The sequence below is a fragment of the Ovis aries genome, chromosome 23 (genome assembly GCF_016772045.2).
Source record: "Ovis aries strain OAR_USU_Benz2616 breed Rambouillet chromosome 23, ARS-UI_Ramb_v3.0, whole genome shotgun sequence".
Taxonomy (NCBI): Eukaryota; Metazoa; Chordata; class Mammalia; order Artiodactyla; family Bovidae; genus Ovis; species Ovis aries.
This window is the reverse complement of record NC_056076.1, coordinates 42,341,958-42,358,717: the sequence shown is the minus strand read 5'-3', so window position 1 is coordinate 42,358,717 and position 16,760 is coordinate 42,341,958. Positions and strand designations below refer to the sequence as shown.

Sequence of the window (16,760 nt, the reverse complement as noted above, 5' to 3'; positions counted from 1 at the left end):
GGCCCCGACACAGCACAGAAAATCATGCACGTCAGGGCTCAGAGCACACACGGTAACAGGGCAGACTCTACACCTCCTTATTTCACGTAAGGAAAATGCTGGGTGCGTTGATTTCATTTACTCACTTCAGTTCAGTTCAGTCGCTCAGTCGTGTCCGACTCCTTGCGACCCCATGAATCGCAGCAAGCCAGGCCTCCCTGTCCATCACCAACTCCTGGAGTTCACCCAAACCCATGTCCATCGAGTTGGTGATGCCATCCAACCATCTCATCCTCTGTCATCCCCTTCTCCTGCCCTCAATCTTTCCCAGCATCAGAGTTTTCAAATGAGTCAGCTCTTCGCATCAGGTGGCCAGAGTATTAGAGTTTCAGCTTCAACATCAGTCCTTCCAATGAACACCCAGAACTGATCTCCTTTAGGATGGACTGGTTGGATCTCCTTGCAGTCCAAGGGACTCTCAAGAGTCTTCTCCAACACCACAGTTCAAAAGCATCAATTCTTTGGCACTCAACTTTCTTTATAGTCCAACTCTTACATCCATACATGACCACTGGAAAAACCATAGCCTTGACTAGACGGACCTTTACTTGTTTGTTTATACTGCGCCTCAAGGCTTGCGGGATCTTAGTTCCTCAACCAGGGATTGAACCTGGGGCAGTGAAAATTCAGTCTTAACTAATGGACTGCCAGGGAATTCCCTGGGTGGGTTTTAAAACTTGCAGCATATTTCCACATCTTGTACAGTAGTGGTCTTTGACATTCACTGGCTTTTGTGCTTTTCAATATTTGAAATAAATTGGATTTTTATCACCCAACATCTAAAGTTCTATCATTTGGTCTGTATAAATTTAAAGAAACACTCAGACCATTTTTGGCCCACTGTGAAGACTAGAATAAGCTTTAAAGTCACATGTAAGAAGTGAAAGCAATTTGTGTATTCTTAGTCAAAAATACATATTTCCAAATATATTTCTCATCTGTTAAAGCCCTTGACTTTCTCCCCAAACTTGAAACCACTGGTGCCTGGTGACTTCTGATGGGGCTGGTGTGTGTTTCGGGCAGATGCACAGTGGGGCCGAGCCTGTACCATCCAGGCAGTTATGCAGGAGACTGCAGGAACCTTAGTGGCCCCCATGCCTGCCCTGAGGGTGCCAGGTAAGCTCCCCAGCTTTAGTTATTGGTGACACCGCGAAGCTCTACATTGAGAAGAAGCTGAGGCCACAGAGGCTCAGGAGAAGACAGAGTCATGATGGATGGACGATGGAGCCCTGGGTATGAGAGACACAAGCAGGCGGCAAGACCCCAGGGGATTGCCACCCCGGCCACACACATCAACCCGAACACTCCACACACTTGTAAGCTGTTTACAGACTGTCCACGTACCACCCACCATCTTCTCCCCATTCCCAAGCGCAGACCTGTCAAAGGCCCTCCCACATGCACGCCTCTGTCCACTGTCTTCCCTTCCTGGAATCGCCTCCTAGCCGGTTCCTCCTGAACAGCCCAGTGTATGACACGTGGTATCCACAAGCCTTCCCCATTACCTCCGTGACTGTGGGCTTTCCTGTTCCCGAATCCCTTTGTCCTCCCTGCATCCGAACGTGGAACTTTATTAATACAGTTTTTATTGCTCACTAGGCACCTTCTTGCTCTCCCACCCTGTGGTCCCCTTGGCTCCCCAAACAAAGGAAAGAGCTCTAAGGAGACACTTTCTTCTATTTCCTTGTACTTCCCATAGTGCCTCCAGTGGCCTGAGTCGAGTCAGGGAGTTAATCCCATTTCAATTCCAGGGCATTTTCAAACTATGCCAGGCATAGCTCGGCACAAGGATTAAGAGGCTTACACAACCAACCAAAGTCTGTTAGATGAGCCTGGTTCCCCCTACACACACACACACACACACACACACACACACACACACACACACACACACACACACACACACACACACACACACACACACACACACCCCAAATCTACACATGCTCCTTCTCCAACCCCCAGTGAAAACCAAACTGTAGTCTCTGGCAATTACAGAAGAAGCCAAGTACTTTGGATTAAAGTAAAAGAAGGTCAAGCTCTAAATAAGGTCTCAAGTGTAGATACTTGGCTAATGCCCCAGAAAAGTCGTACCAGCAGGCGGAATCTGGAGCAGCTGGACTGGCTGACCAAGAACTCGACTCTACTGCCATGGACGGGAATCAACAGCAGGTGCCCGCTAGGTTCACAGGCCTATCACTTACCAGACTATTTCTGTCCAGAGGGAGAAAGTTTATCCTTTGGGCAAGGACCAGTCCACCAGGCTTCCCCCTCCAGGTTTTCCTAAATGGGAGTTTTTATATAGCTCTCCTGTTGTTCTTTTGTACAGCATGTGTGTGTGTGTGGTGGGGCGATGGAGGGGGGGAGCAAAGGGCGTGGTTAAATTCATTCTTTGGCTCAGCGTGTTTACAAAGCTTTAGTTCATCGTATACAACATATATAATATGCATGCATGTGCACATATACATATACATATCCACACATACACCAGTGCCTAAGATTTACTTAATTTTTTTCAATCTAAATCCAGTTTTTGTGAACTGAAATTTTTACTGGAGTAGCTGTGGATTCACACAGAGTTACAAGAAATAATACCAAGAGTCCTTGTACAAGTTGCCCTGTTTTCCCAAATGGCACCCTTTTGCAAAACTATAAGATCACCCAGACTCCTGACACCCACACTCCATCTCATACTCCCCTGGTTTTACTGGTGCTCCTCTGTGTGAGTTAAGTTCTGCACAGTTTTATCACCGTGTGGGTTTGTGTGTCCCCCCTGTATAGAGAGGTGACATTTCTAGCATCACAAGGATGTCCATGCTGCCCTTCCTCCCCCGGCCCCCCACGCATCATCCTGACCATAACCACTAATCCCTCTCTGTTTCAAAAATGGCTTCACTCCCCAAACATTATACAAGTGGAATCATACACCATGAAACCCTTGGCACTGGCTTTACTCACTCGGCTATATTTCCCTGCAGGTTCGTGCAGGTGGCTTGCATCTGTTCTGTCTCTTTACATTGCTGAGTGGTGTTCCACAGTGTGACACGCCTGCTGTGTCCACTGAAGGACAGCCGGACTGATTCTGCCACTGACAAGGCTTCTGTGAACACTCATGTGCTGGTTTTCTGTGAAGCCACATTTTCATTTTTCTGGGATAAATGCCCCAAGAGTGTGATTGCTAAACACAACAATAATTTCACGCTTGGTTTTAAAAGAAACTGCCCAACTGTCTTCCAGAGTTTTATATTCATGTAAATCATGTACCAATCACATCCTCTTCCTTGGCCACAAAGGTCATGATGTGGGGCAATCCTTCTACGGCAATTTAGAAACAGATAGAGCATCGGGCCAGGATCTTTCTAGAGACCAAAAATGGAACAAACCAAATACCAGAGCTAAAGGCACCTCTGTTTTTTCACCATGTGGATACCAGTGAAAACTGAAAGTGTCAGTCACTTAGTCATGCCCAACTGTCTGCGAGCCCATGGACTATAACCCACCAGGCTCCTCTGTCCATGGAATTCTCCAGACAAGAATATTGGATCAGATTGCCCTGTCCTCCTCCAGGGGATCTTCCCGACCCAGGGATCGAATCCGAGCCTCCTGCATTGCAGATGGATTCTTTACTGTCTGAGCCATGAGGATCTTGCAACAAAGTCCACTCTTTCCTGAAACTAATTTCAACTGGGTTTCAATTCCCTGTAATCAAGAGTCCTAATTCCATTCACGTTTAAATCATTTTCTGCTTAAACTGTCACCCATCAGTGTTCCCACGATCTTCAAGGCTTAGTTCACTCAAAGGCACACCTTTACCACAATCCGTGGTGTCAGCTGACAGCAGAGGCCTTCTCTCAGCAGAGCCCACCCCCATCTGCCCACCCCACCTCCTTCCAACAACAAAACTGAAAGCCATTCGGCTGGGAATTCTAGATGATCAGGTTGGCTCAGGGTTACAGTAAAGAAGGCAGAGATCTAAACTAAGTCTAGAGAGTTTAAAGATTTGTACCCTGAAAAGCAAACAGTTTAGTGGTGGTTATGGGTGTGATTACAAACCAGCCTGATGCAATGTGATATAAAGCTTTTGAAATGCCAAAGAAACAGAGCAACCTGGCAGAGACTACCTTCAGGGTTTCCACAAGGTCTGTTCTCATTATTCACCACGCTTTGGTTTCATCATGTTTGGATTAGCAAAACCTGAAGCGTGGGTCGTGGTCTTTACGAAAATTAAGTACTTGCATTGCTGAGAATTAAATTAACCAGGGGGGGAGGGAGACAATGCAAATTCACCGTTTCCTTTTTTATTTTCGTTTTATTTAGTAAAAATAGTTTGCTTATCAGGCTAGATAAAGCCACCATCACAGCTCTCGTCTACGTAGTCTGGGTTCCTACAAACCTTCCTCCAGCAGAAGAAGTTCAATATCCAAATAATGTTAATTTTAAACTACAGCCTTGACTTAACATGAGTAAGATGAAGCTACAGGACTGAAACAATGTTGTTCATGATTTTTCAGAAAAGAAAAAACATACGTGTATACACACACACACACACACACACACACACACATACACACACACACGCTTTAGGGTCCTATTTTCTTATCTGCTCTTTACTCACAATGACTGCCTAGAAACAGCCAAGGCAGACACTCCACTCTCTCTGGGGGAAGCCCAAGTGTTCACACATGAGGCACCAAATTCAGATCTTGGAACAAAACAGTGAGCTCATACTGACCCAGCCACATCCTTTAAATTAAAGTCTAGAAAGAAAACGAACAGGAAGTTATGGAAAATGTGAAGAATTCTAACATTCCTTCTCATATGAAAATGTTACTAAAACAGTAATGGTGGTAACAATGACAAAAACAACAGAAAAGGTAACAATAAACAACAATAAGGGAATTCCCCAGTGGTCCATAGGTTAGGACCCTGAGCTTCCACTGCTAGGTCCAGGTTCCATCCCTGGTTGGGGAACTAAGATCCTGCAAGCCTCTTGGTGAAGCCAAGTACAATAAATTAATTAATTTATTTTAAAAAATAATGAAACCATTTAGACCAAAGACATGTAGAGTCAGGAGTGTAACTGTGCTCTGTACAGGAGACTTGATGGTAATATTCATGAGTGACTGCTCCCTCATATTTGCATTTCCAAATTATTTCCCCCCAATTCTACTCTGCTTGAATAAATAACATCTTGACAACCACAAGTGGATGACATGGGTTAAATGATGACAGAACAGACTTAACCACATGGGTATGACAGCGTTTCAAGCACAGACATTCAAGGGGAGGACATGAGCCCCACACACATCTTTTAAATTCCTCTCACCTGATGTCCGAGAGATCGCACTTGTTCCCAGCGATGGCCATCACGATGTTTTCTGGACCATGTTCTTTCAGCTCTTTCACCCATTTCTTCAAGGTATGAAATGAATCCTAAACCAAAAGTGTAGTCAACCTTGGGAAAGACCCATCAACGTAATATCTCAACCACATAGAAATACAAACCCAATATAACCCACTGAAGAAAAATATTTTCAGGGGGCACACACACACAGATGAACATACTACCCCAATCTTGGCGCAAAATTTCGTATTCGCTAAGTTTTACTCACATAGGCTGTAAAAGGTTCCTTTTCTAAAACATAAACTTGAAGGAAGTTAAGATAATCATGTTAGTAATTTCCTTCTACAAATAACATTAATTTTAAATTACAGCCCTGCCTTAACATGAATAAGATGAAGCTACAGGACTGAAACAATGTTGTTCATGATTTATCAGAAATGAAAAAACATATATATATATTTTTTTTTTCGCGAAAGAGTTGGACATGACTTAGTGACTAAACAACAACAATAACCAAAGATGCAAAACTGAAAAATACTTTTCCTTTTCTTAAAAAAATTGAACATTCTGGAGAACAGTATCAGCAGGCATGACCTTACCCCTACGAACACACAATCAATTTTAAAAATGAATGATGACTGTTGTTTCATTTAGCAAATAGATTTGAAAGGCTTTGCTACATGTTGCTGCTGTTTAGTCGCTCAGTTGTGTCTGACTCTTTGTGACCCTATGGACTGTGGCCCACCAGACTCTTCTGTCCATGGGATTCTCCAGGTAAGAATACCTGTGTGGGTTCCCAACTCTTTCTCCACTTGCTACATATAGACAAGATAAACTCAGCATTTAGTGTTCATTCCCAGCAACCACTGTTGCACCATGCTATGCAACCTCATCCCAGGCTCCAGGCAGGACTCAGGCAGTGAAGTCCCTGCTTTGGTCTTTCTAGAACAGAGAGAGGCCATAGATGGCACCAAAGTTCTAAAGGGGGCATTCCTACCTGCTTGGTAATGTCGTACACTATGACAGCTGCCGCAGATCCACGATAGTACATGGGGGCCAGTGAGTGAAACTGATGAGGAACAAGGCACAGTTTTAGGCCAAGGTAAGCATATTTTATACCATCCCACATTACCATAAAATTATCCTCCTACATCAGCCCCATAGGATCCCTGGATTCCTCCCCTAGGACTTCCCCAGGACTCAGATAATACATTTTCCTCCACCACAGCTCATACCCTTGTGATTTACAGACCATGAAACTCACTCTTGGGCCTGGCCAAAAGTAAACGTTATTATCAGTGTGGCTATCCTAGGAATTTTCTTTTCTTTACTGCTCTTTGTTTATCTTATATGATGGACCAGGACAATCTCATTAGGATGATACAACAATAAGATGTCTACTAAGGACACAGATCACACAATCCGGGGCCAGCCTCTAGAGAGGAACACCTCAGCTGGGGCACCTTGGCCTCTGCCCTCGGGGTGGGCAATTCCTGCAAATTCTCAACAAACAGTGAAAGAGATGAGCTTCCCTCCAAATGTGAACAGAGCAATCAGTGCTGGTCAGAACCACTGACCCCCAAGAACCACTTATCCCCAGGGAGGATGGATACTTATCGTGGGGACACACACAGATTTTATGTCTATTTTGAAGAATATACCTTTAAACATATTTGAACATATCTGAAGAATACATCACAGAGGGGTTTTGAAAGACAATGAGAAAAAGATAACAGCTCAATTGAAAAATGAACAAAGGATATAGATAGATAGATAGATGAATCACAGAGGAAGAGTTATAAAGTGCCAATAAATATTTTTAAACATGTTCAATGATAATAAAAGAAATGAAAACAAAAGCAATGATGGACTATTTATTAATTGTTTAAGTATTAAAACGTCATCATAACTGGAGTTGGGGTGGCTTTGGGGAGGGAGGCACTCACTCATCCGCAGGAATGTATTTAAAGATGTGATCACCGAGGGACCTCCCTGGTGGTCCAGTGGCTAAGACTTCACCGTCCCAATTCAGGGGGCCTGGATTCGAGCCCTGGTCAGGGAACTACATCCCGCATGCCGCAACCAGGGACCCAGCACACCACAGTGAAAATCCTGTAACCTATAACTAAGACCCAACGCAGCCAAGTAAATGAATAAATAAATAAATATTTAAAGGAGAAAAAAATAAAAAGAACTGCTTACGGAAAGTCAGACAGAGAAAGACAAGTATCTTATGATATCACTTATATGTGGAATCTAGAAAACCAACCTAAATGAACTTCTTTACAAAACATAAACTGACTCACTGACATAGAAAACAAACTTACGGTTACCAAAGAGGAAAGCTGGGAGGAATGAATTAGGAGTGTTGGATTCACATACACACACCGTGCACGCAGGCTAAGGTGTGCACGCAGGCTAAGTTGCTTCAGTCATGTCTGACTCTGTGACGCTATGGACTGTAGCTTGCCAGGGTCCTCCTGTCTATGTGATTCTCCAGGCAAGAATACTGGAGTGGGTCACCATTTCCTCCTCCAGGGGTTTTTCCCAACTCAGAGATCAAACCCGCATCTCTTGTGTCTCCTGCATTGGCAGATGGATTCTTTACCACTAGTGCCACCTGGGAAGCCCCATATACACACTACTATATATAAAACAGTAGATTCAGAGGGATATGTGCTTGCTAAGTCACTTCAGTCACGTCCGACTCTTTGCGACCCTGTGGATCACAGTCTGCCAGGTTCCTCTGTCCATGGGATTTTCCAGCAAGAATACCGGAGTGGGCTGCCATCTCCTACTCCAGGGGATCTTCCCAACCCAGGGATCAAACCCGTGTCTCTTATATGGATTTATATATATGTATCAAAATCACTTTGCTGTACACCTGAAAGTAACATAGCACTGTAAATCTCCAATAGGAAATACAAATCAAAATTAAAATAATGATAAAAGCAGCCATATTTACTAGAGAGTCAGGGTGGGAGGGAGCAGGGAGGGGAGGAAGGACGGACACTTTCCCGTCAAACAATAAAACCATCATTCGTTTACTTCCTGTGCAATGCTTTTCACTGAACCAACACTGGCCAAGTTGAAATGATCCTATCTGGAAACTGGATGCATGTCCCCCCCGCCCCGAGGTTCCCCTCTACTGCAGGATGCTAGCACGGCCTCACCAGAGTGTACAAGGAAGCAGGCCCCCGTTCCAGCCTCTGGGCCTTGGGCGAGTCTCCACTCCATGAGAAGCTTCCCGGCACCCATGTGGTTTTCAGAAGGGTGCACGTGTTACATGGAGCTCAGGATGGACACAGGAGTTCCCGGCAGGAGGGCCCTGGCCACTGGCCCTGACTCACTGAGGACAGAGCTTTCCATCAGCACTGACTACCCCGCTCTGGACTGTCCTTGTCAGCCCTCAAACATCTATTTTTAGTCCATTTTTGGCAACCCACTCCAGATGCAGAAACCAAAATCAGAATTCCTGCCATAAAGGAGGAAAAAGCCATGTGTTTGCTAGACATTCCTGCTTTGCTAATGGAAAGGAATAAAGTGTCCCTGCAGCCCAATTACATAAAATGCCCATTTTTCCAAAACAGCCTCCATCTAAGAAAAGTCCACTTAAACACTTGAAGTAAGAGAGGCAGTACCAAACATACATCTCGAAAATCGAGACACTCGCGAACTCAGACACAAACGGTGGATCTTCTAAAATAGTTCTCAGCAGTAACGCCATGAAGTGAATCTGGAACAGTCACTGGTCTATAGGTCTCATGAATTATTGATTAGAGCTTTCTATATAATGCATTACTTGCTCTTTCCTTCCTCCAAATGGAATCATTTTGAAATAAACCCAGGGGTGAAGCCACTTCAACTTTATTGCCGGGGACTTAGGGGTTTTAATGAGCTAAAGTTCGAGTCTCAGTTCTAAAACCCAATAACGCATTGACCAAAGGATGTTTGTGGAGGACAGAAAGATAAATCACGTCTCACCTACAATGTGTATACTTCCCCCACACATATAAAACAAAAGCACCACAAACAGCCTCAGTATTCAACATGACATCATCCCATTTCCATGAGGTCGGAATTAAGACTGATGAAACACTTGAGTAAAAGATTCTTCTAGAAACAAAGTGTGCAATCACAGGAGGTTGACAAAACTTATCAAAACAACTCACCTTGAAAGGTTATTTGAAAATCAGCACAATAGAGGCCAATTCGAAATCCCTTCCTCCCTAACTACATCTAGAATGCCACATTAAAGAGTTCAGATAACTTTCAGGTGACATTTAATCGTTTAGAGGAAGCACAGGGCACTGCGAACAGACAATGTGTTTGCTCAAAAGAAATGACTGTATGTCCGTGTGTGTGTGTGACTGTGTTGTAATTGCCGGATGTCTACAGGGTGAGGGCAAGGGATTGCCCTCCTCTGAGCATCTTAGACTCTCAGCTTTCACAGGTGCAAAGTGCCACCCACTTCCAGCAACCAGCAGAGGGATACATGGGCATGGCCTTTCTGGAAAGCATCTGGACAATGTATTTACAAAGGCTTACCTACAAGTCCACTGGCAGAGGAATGGATTAAGAAAATGTGGTATATATGTGGGCTTCCCAAGCGGCACTAATAGTAAAGAATCCACCAGCCAGTGCAGGAGACTAAGGGATGAAGGTTCGATCCCTGGGGTACACAATGAAATATTACTCAGCTATTAAAAAAAGAACAAAATAATATCAGTTGCAGCAACATGGATGGACCCAGAGATTATCAAACTGAGTGAAGTCAGACACAGAAAGACAAATACCATATGATATCACTTATATGTGGCATCTAGTTCTTTAAAAAGATACAAATGAACTTACTTACAAAACAGACTTATAGATATTGATAACAAACTTACACTTACCAAAGAGCAAATGTGAGGGAGAGGAATAAATCAGAAGCTTGGGATAAACACACGCACATTACTATAGATAAAATAGATAACCAACAAGGACCTACTGTATAGCACAGGGAAGAGTATTCAGTATTCTGTAATGAGTAAGCTACTTGAGGAAAGAATCTAAAAACGAATGAATATATGTATAACTAAATCATGTTGCGATACACCTAACACTAACACTACACTGTAAATCAACGACTCCAGTAAAAATTAAAAAAAAGTCTTGAAACATTTGTACACTTTGACTCAACAGTTTCACTTCTGAAGGGGATGATCAGAGGTGGCCTCAAAGAAACCATAATTGGTTGGTTTAATAGCTGGATACTGGGCAGCAATTAAACTCAAGTTTCTGAAAAATATTAAATGGCATAGAAAGCAAGATGGCTCAGTATTTCCCAAGGGCAGTGTCCTGCAGAACATTGTGCCCTCGAAGAGCTTTTTGGAGAGAAAGCTTTCTTGGCCAATAAGTTTCAGGAATCGCTACATACTAAAACTTTCGAACCATGTGTTGGAGAAGATTCTTAAGAGTCCCTTGGACAGCAAGGAGATCAAATCAGTCAATCCTAAAGGAAACCAACCATGAATATTCATTGGAAGGACCGAAGCTTCAATTCTTTGGCCACCTGATGTGAAGAGCTGATTCATTGGAAAAGACCCTGATGCTGGGAAAGACTGAGGGCAGGAGGAGAAGGGGACAACAGAGGATGAGATGGTTGGATGGTATCACCGATTCAATGGATGTGAGTCTGAGCAAACTCTGGGAGACAGTGAAGGACAGGGAAGCCTGGCGTGCTGCAGTCCATGGGGTTGCAAAGAGTCGGACACAGCTTAGCAACTGAACAACAACATATTATAATGCTTCCCTGGAGTTCACAAAGTATTATTGGTACAAGAAAGGCTCTGAAATTTTCTATAATAAAGAAACTTATTTATTTATTTTGCTTTCACTCAGGATTCTTTATTTTCTACCTTTTTTCAAGTAATATTTCTTAACATCTAGGGACCTAGTGAGTGTCTTGAGAACCGACTTTAGGGGCACAGGGTGAAGAGATCTCGACTCAAGACACGGTGCTGACCTGCATCTGGCTCAGTACCAGTCTGGGTCGGGGTGGGCAGGAGTGGGTGGTGACAGCTAAGGTTTTTCCAGCTCTGTGAGGACACTCATGGTCAAGGTCAGACAGACTCTGGATGGAACTCTGGCCCTGCTCTTGCCTCACGTGCAACACAAAGCTCCCTTCATCCCATTCCACAGCATCCTGTGTGTGCACGCACACACCGTCAGCACACAGTGGAAAGTACCATTCCAGGAAACCCAGTCCTTTAGACCACCCAGTCAACTTCAGGCAAAATTCCTTACACGCAGGTCTGTGGCATCATAAATTCCATAGCAGCAATGTTCTGCATGTCAAGAAGGAGTAGTGATGGAAAATACATGAAGTTTCCTAAAAAGGACCAACCCCAGCTGGGCTCTGCCTCCCGGGTGCGAGTTACCCCAGCCGAGGGCACTGGCATCAGGCCCACGAGCTGCAGGGCTTGGTTGTCTGAGGATCTCAGACAACGCTGGTCCCTTGTGTGATGCTTTCGCATAGTCCAGGGGCCAGTGCTGGTCTGTCCTGGGCGTGGGGGTGGGGCAGCACACAAGCAGAAATCCTCAGCCTCCCCCAGAACGCCAGGGCAGTGGGCAGTCTAGGGCAGAAGCCAGAACATGTCCTGAGGTCCCTCAGGATTCAAACAAAGGGGGAAGAGGGGGAAGAGCATTCCTGACATACCCGACATTCCCAGCTGGCAGAAGCTGAATGGAAAAACCATCACTGAATGTACCTTCTGTGCCATTCAGAAGAAGGTTTCTGAGTTTTACACAGACTCTCTCTCTCCACAGAAAGCAGAGGCCTATTTAATATGCCTACTCAGATGTCCTAAAAACCCAATAATAAATACATAAAGTTGAATAGAAGAACCTATCAAAATGGCTATTCTGAATAATGCATTACAGGCAAACCCATCACTTGTTTTCACGTTTCCTGAAAGAACTCTTTTAAAATGTTAACTGTATACATTATGTTTGCAATGAAAGGGGATTTTTTTTTTCCCCTTTACTTTCTTTTTTCTTTTAAAGTTCCAATGCCAAAGGATTTCCTCAGCATTCAGGAATCACATCCACAGAGCTCACCCCTCCTCCATTTACACCTTTTCTCAGCTACCGACTCCACCCAGAACCTTCTGTAATCCCCCTGTTTGGGCAGCAGCAGGAACTCAACAAACTTTCAGCAATGAAAGAGCCAATAACCCTGTGTGGATGGGCAGGCTAGATGGTGGTGGTGGTTGTGGGGGGCGGGTGTGTGTCCCATTGTACAGATGAGAAAACCAAGGCTCAGGATGATTAAGCAAACTGCCCACAGACACACAGCTCTTAAAAGTCTGTAAATGTAGGTCTTCTGACCCCAAATTCCACTCTTTTTCCACTATTCAGTTTCTTCTCTGAAAGGAAGCATCACTTTCAGAGGTGTAATGAAGATGCGGGCTGGCACTAACTTTACTCATTCATTCAGCACCCATCTACTGGACATCTGGTACATGACAGGGCCGTTCTAAGCGATGGCCACAGAGGGTCAGCAGGTAGAACAATAGTGCTCCAAGCTATCCACAGCTTCACCCTTACAGCACAGGGCAGCCAGAGGTGGGCAGCTGGGCCTGGGAAAGGAGGTTACGCCGAGCTACCAGCTGGGGGCAGTGGCATCATGCAGGGTCTTCCATATGCGTCCTCTCAGATGGAAGAGGGAGGCGGGGGAGTCAGAGAAGCTGGAAGACGCTCTGCTTTGAAGATGGGTGAATGGGCCACAAGGTGAGGACTGTGGGCTGACTCTTCTCAGAGCCTCCAAAAACGAACCCGCAGGCCCACGCTCCAGACCTGGGAGGCTGTGCACCCAGGCTGTTAGAAGGCACTACATGTGCGTTACAACAGCCACAGGAAACAGAGACGGTGAAGACGCCGACAAATCCCTGTCCTTCAGAAGCACTCTCCTCAGAGTGGACAGAGGAGGTGGCTCCTTCAGAGGGGCCGCTCTGAAGATAAAGTTCCCACTCAGAGGCCACACCTTTGTCCACATAACAGGACCTGCAGGGGCTTCTCCAGGCTACACGAAGTCTGTGTGTCTAACTTCCTTGTCAGGAACTACATGTATTGCTTGTATTTTAACCAGACGTATGAAATCAGCTGCGTAAAAGGAAAAGAGGGAAAGCAAGGGAGGAGAGAAGTCCGACCAGGTAAAGGGCATCTCAGGTTCTTTTTCTTTTCCTTGAATAGATGAACTTTAATATGTTCTAAATCTACTGTCCGTTTGCCTGGTGTCCAATGAAGCATTTCACTGATGCCTTCTCAGTGTATACAATTAAAATTAGAATTAGAAAATTTAATGACTATCGATATTTTATCTAATTATTCTTCCATGTTTGCCACCTAACCATCTCAGGTTCTTAACAAGCACAACCCCAGCCGGGCCCCAAAGTCCTGCCTCCCGCCCCACCACCTGGGTTCTCTGCCCCAGGTCCCCTGAGAGTCACAGGAGGAGACTGGCCTTCAGCCAAGAGGTGCAGACCCTGCCTCACAATGAGAAGGCACTTATGGCATCAGGTGGATGCATGCTAAGTCGCTTCAGTCGTGTCTGACTCTTTTCGACCCCATAGACTGTAGCCCACCAGGCTCCTCTGTGCATGGGATTCTCCAGGCAAGAATAGTAGAGTGGGTTGCCATGCCCTCCTCCAGGGGATCTTCGTGACCCATGGATTGAACCCGCATCTCTTGAGTCTCCTGCATTGGCAGGTGGCTTCTTTACCACTAGCGCCACCTGGGAAGACCTCATGGCATCACATCCCAGGCTAAAGACACAGAAAAAGCCCTAGGAACCAAGAGTCTTCATCCAGAGGAGCCGCACTGGTCCCCAGGAGGGGGAGATGCTCTCTGGGGAGCAGAGGGTCTGTCCTGGTGGGTAGGATGCCAGAGGAAGGGGCCAGGTCCCTTCAGGCCAGCTCAGGGTTGAGACCCCCCAGCCCACCACTGCTCCTGAGTCCCCATTCCCCATCCCCTCCCCCTTCCCAGCATTCCCACCCCACCCGCCGAGGGCAGAGACTTCGCAGTGTTTCCTGAAGGACTTACTGGATTTATTTTTTCAGTACACGGACGTGTCTTTCCTCTTTCTCTCCTGTCGGCAACATTCTGACACCCAGCAGGACAATTCTGCACGTAAAATCTTATTTTCCTAAATGACGCTAACACCCCCACACAGAACAAACCCTGGGAGCCAGGTCGGTGAGCAGCTGCCCCAGCCCAAACACCACTGTCACACTCTTTTCCTCGGTTTCTGTTGCCGGGTCTCTGCCCTTCTGGGTGACTTTTCACTGAAAAGTGACTCCTGAGGCTCCCAGACCCCATCGACCGCCGCTGCTCTCATTTAAGAGCACATCTGCAGGCCTCTGAGCCATCAGCTTCACACACAGCCTTCACCCACTTTCCTTTTCTAAGAGCCTTCTTGGGGGTGGGGCGATGGAGGGAGGGCACGGTTCCCTAATTCAGACCTCAGTCCACACTGTGGAAGCACTGTTCTCTAAGAAGGGGCGTTGCACAGACCCTACCTCCTCCCACTGAAGGCAGACCCCCCACAATGGAAGTCTGTGAGGCGGTGCCGAGGGTAAACCCCCCTCCCTCCAGCAGCGCTGAGTGTAGGCTTGGTGCTGGGAGCTGGGAGCTGGCCTCTCTCTCCAGGGGCTGTAGGGCGAGCAGGGGAGAAAACAAAGATCAGCTCTTTCAGAGCCTGTAAGAGGCCTCTTTCTTCAAGGACCCATGAAGGTCAAACTTTCCTCTGACTTTAGCCACAGCCTATGAATAGTGAACCACTTTCCTGACCACGAACTCCAGGGCCCTAAGAAAGAAGGAAAGGAAGCAGAAGTTTCTTTTGATGTTTGTAAAGAGCCTGAACTTGACCTTGAACTTGTTGTCTTCAATTCTCTTTTCCTTCCCAAGGACCCATTCTGACCCAATATTGAGGGCACGGCTTTCTCAGCTGCACCCTAACATCTATGATCCCATTATCTAAGCTTCCAAGTTATGGGAGATGGGAGGAGCTGAGCCCAAGGAGGGAAATGAGGGGGCTTGCCAGGTGGCTCAGCAGTAAAGAACCCACATCTCAGCAATGCAGGAGACTCAGGTTCTGTCTCCAGGTGGGGAAGATCCCTGAGAGAAGAGAAGGGCTAACACTCCAGTATTCTTGCCTGGAGAATCCCATGGACAGAGTAGCCTGGCGGGCTATAGTCCATGGGGTCACAAAGAGTAGGACACGACTTAGCAACTAAACGACAAGCCAACTAGGAAAGACAGACAACTACAACGATGACTCTCACCAAATGAAACAAAACAATAAGATGATGTTCATTTTTTTTTCCAGGTTAGATTCTTAAAATAATGCTGCTCTGATGGATCACACCAGGAAAAGGAAGTCTGACATTTTTCCAGGATGCTGACATTTTTAATGGAGTTATTCTATGGATGGTGACTGTGTTTTAAAGCAGGCACAGAAAGATTTGGAAGTATACATCTAGAAAGGTAACGCTTCGTCTCACATTGTGATATTCAGTAGCAGTGAGGATACACTGGTCCCCAGCTGAAACGGAAGAACAGGAGGAAATCAGAGGAAACTCGGAAGAAAGGAATAAGCTGACATCCTGGCACAGAAGTCTCATTCCCCTCACAAATCCTGACAATAGGAGCTGGGACAACAGAGCTCGGCAGATAATTTCCCTTCTCTCCCCAGGGCTCTCTCTGAGCTCCAGTCCCTGAGAGCATCCCTCTAGAGGCTCTGCTGATCTACCGCTGCCCCTCCTCACCTGTCATCAGGAAGCAGAAACCAACAGGACAACCCCTGCGAACAGGACAGGAGGGACACCCCAGAAGCCACCTCCGAGCTCCGACAGGGCACTCTTCTCTCGCAACAATGCCCCTGGGGAGCAGCATAGTCAATGCACAAATCTCAAAAACGGTAAGCTTTTAACAGACTGGATTCAACAATCAACTGGAAATGGTTACATATTTTTAACCTTTTTTTTTTTTTTTTTTTTTACAGAGGCACTTGATGGATTACCATTTGGCACTGAAAGAACTGGAGGGTGCCCATCATATAGGGCCGAACTAAAAGCAAAAGACAACATGTCAAGAATGAATGCACTCTATCCACAGACAAAACTCTAGGTGGGAAAGACACATGCACCCTTTTGTTCACAGCATCACTATTCACAACAGCCAAGACATGGTAACAACCTAAGTGTCCGTCAACAGAGGAACAGATAAAGAAAATGCGATACTTACATACTGTGGGATATTACTCAGCCATAAAAAAAGAATGAAACAATGCCACTTGCAGCTATGTGGATGAACCTAGAGATTATTACACTAA

At 45.7% G+C, this 16,760-nt stretch overlaps 1 protein-coding gene across 1 annotated transcript in view; it reads right to left on the bottom strand.

Annotated features, from left to right (window-relative positions):
- Positions 1–16,760, bottom strand: part of RAB31 (RAB31, member RAS oncogene family) — an 80,998-nt gene that overhangs the window by 25,090 nt on the left and 39,148 nt on the right. Inside the window, exons 4-5 of the mRNA XM_015103657.3 lie at positions 6,381–6,452; positions 5,366–5,472 (exon numbers count right to left, since the gene is read on the bottom strand). Coding sequence (XP_014959143.1) covers positions 5,366–5,472; positions 6,381–6,452 — 179 coding nt within the window. The remainder of the gene's footprint in view (positions 1–5,365; positions 5,473–6,380; positions 6,453–16,760) is intronic.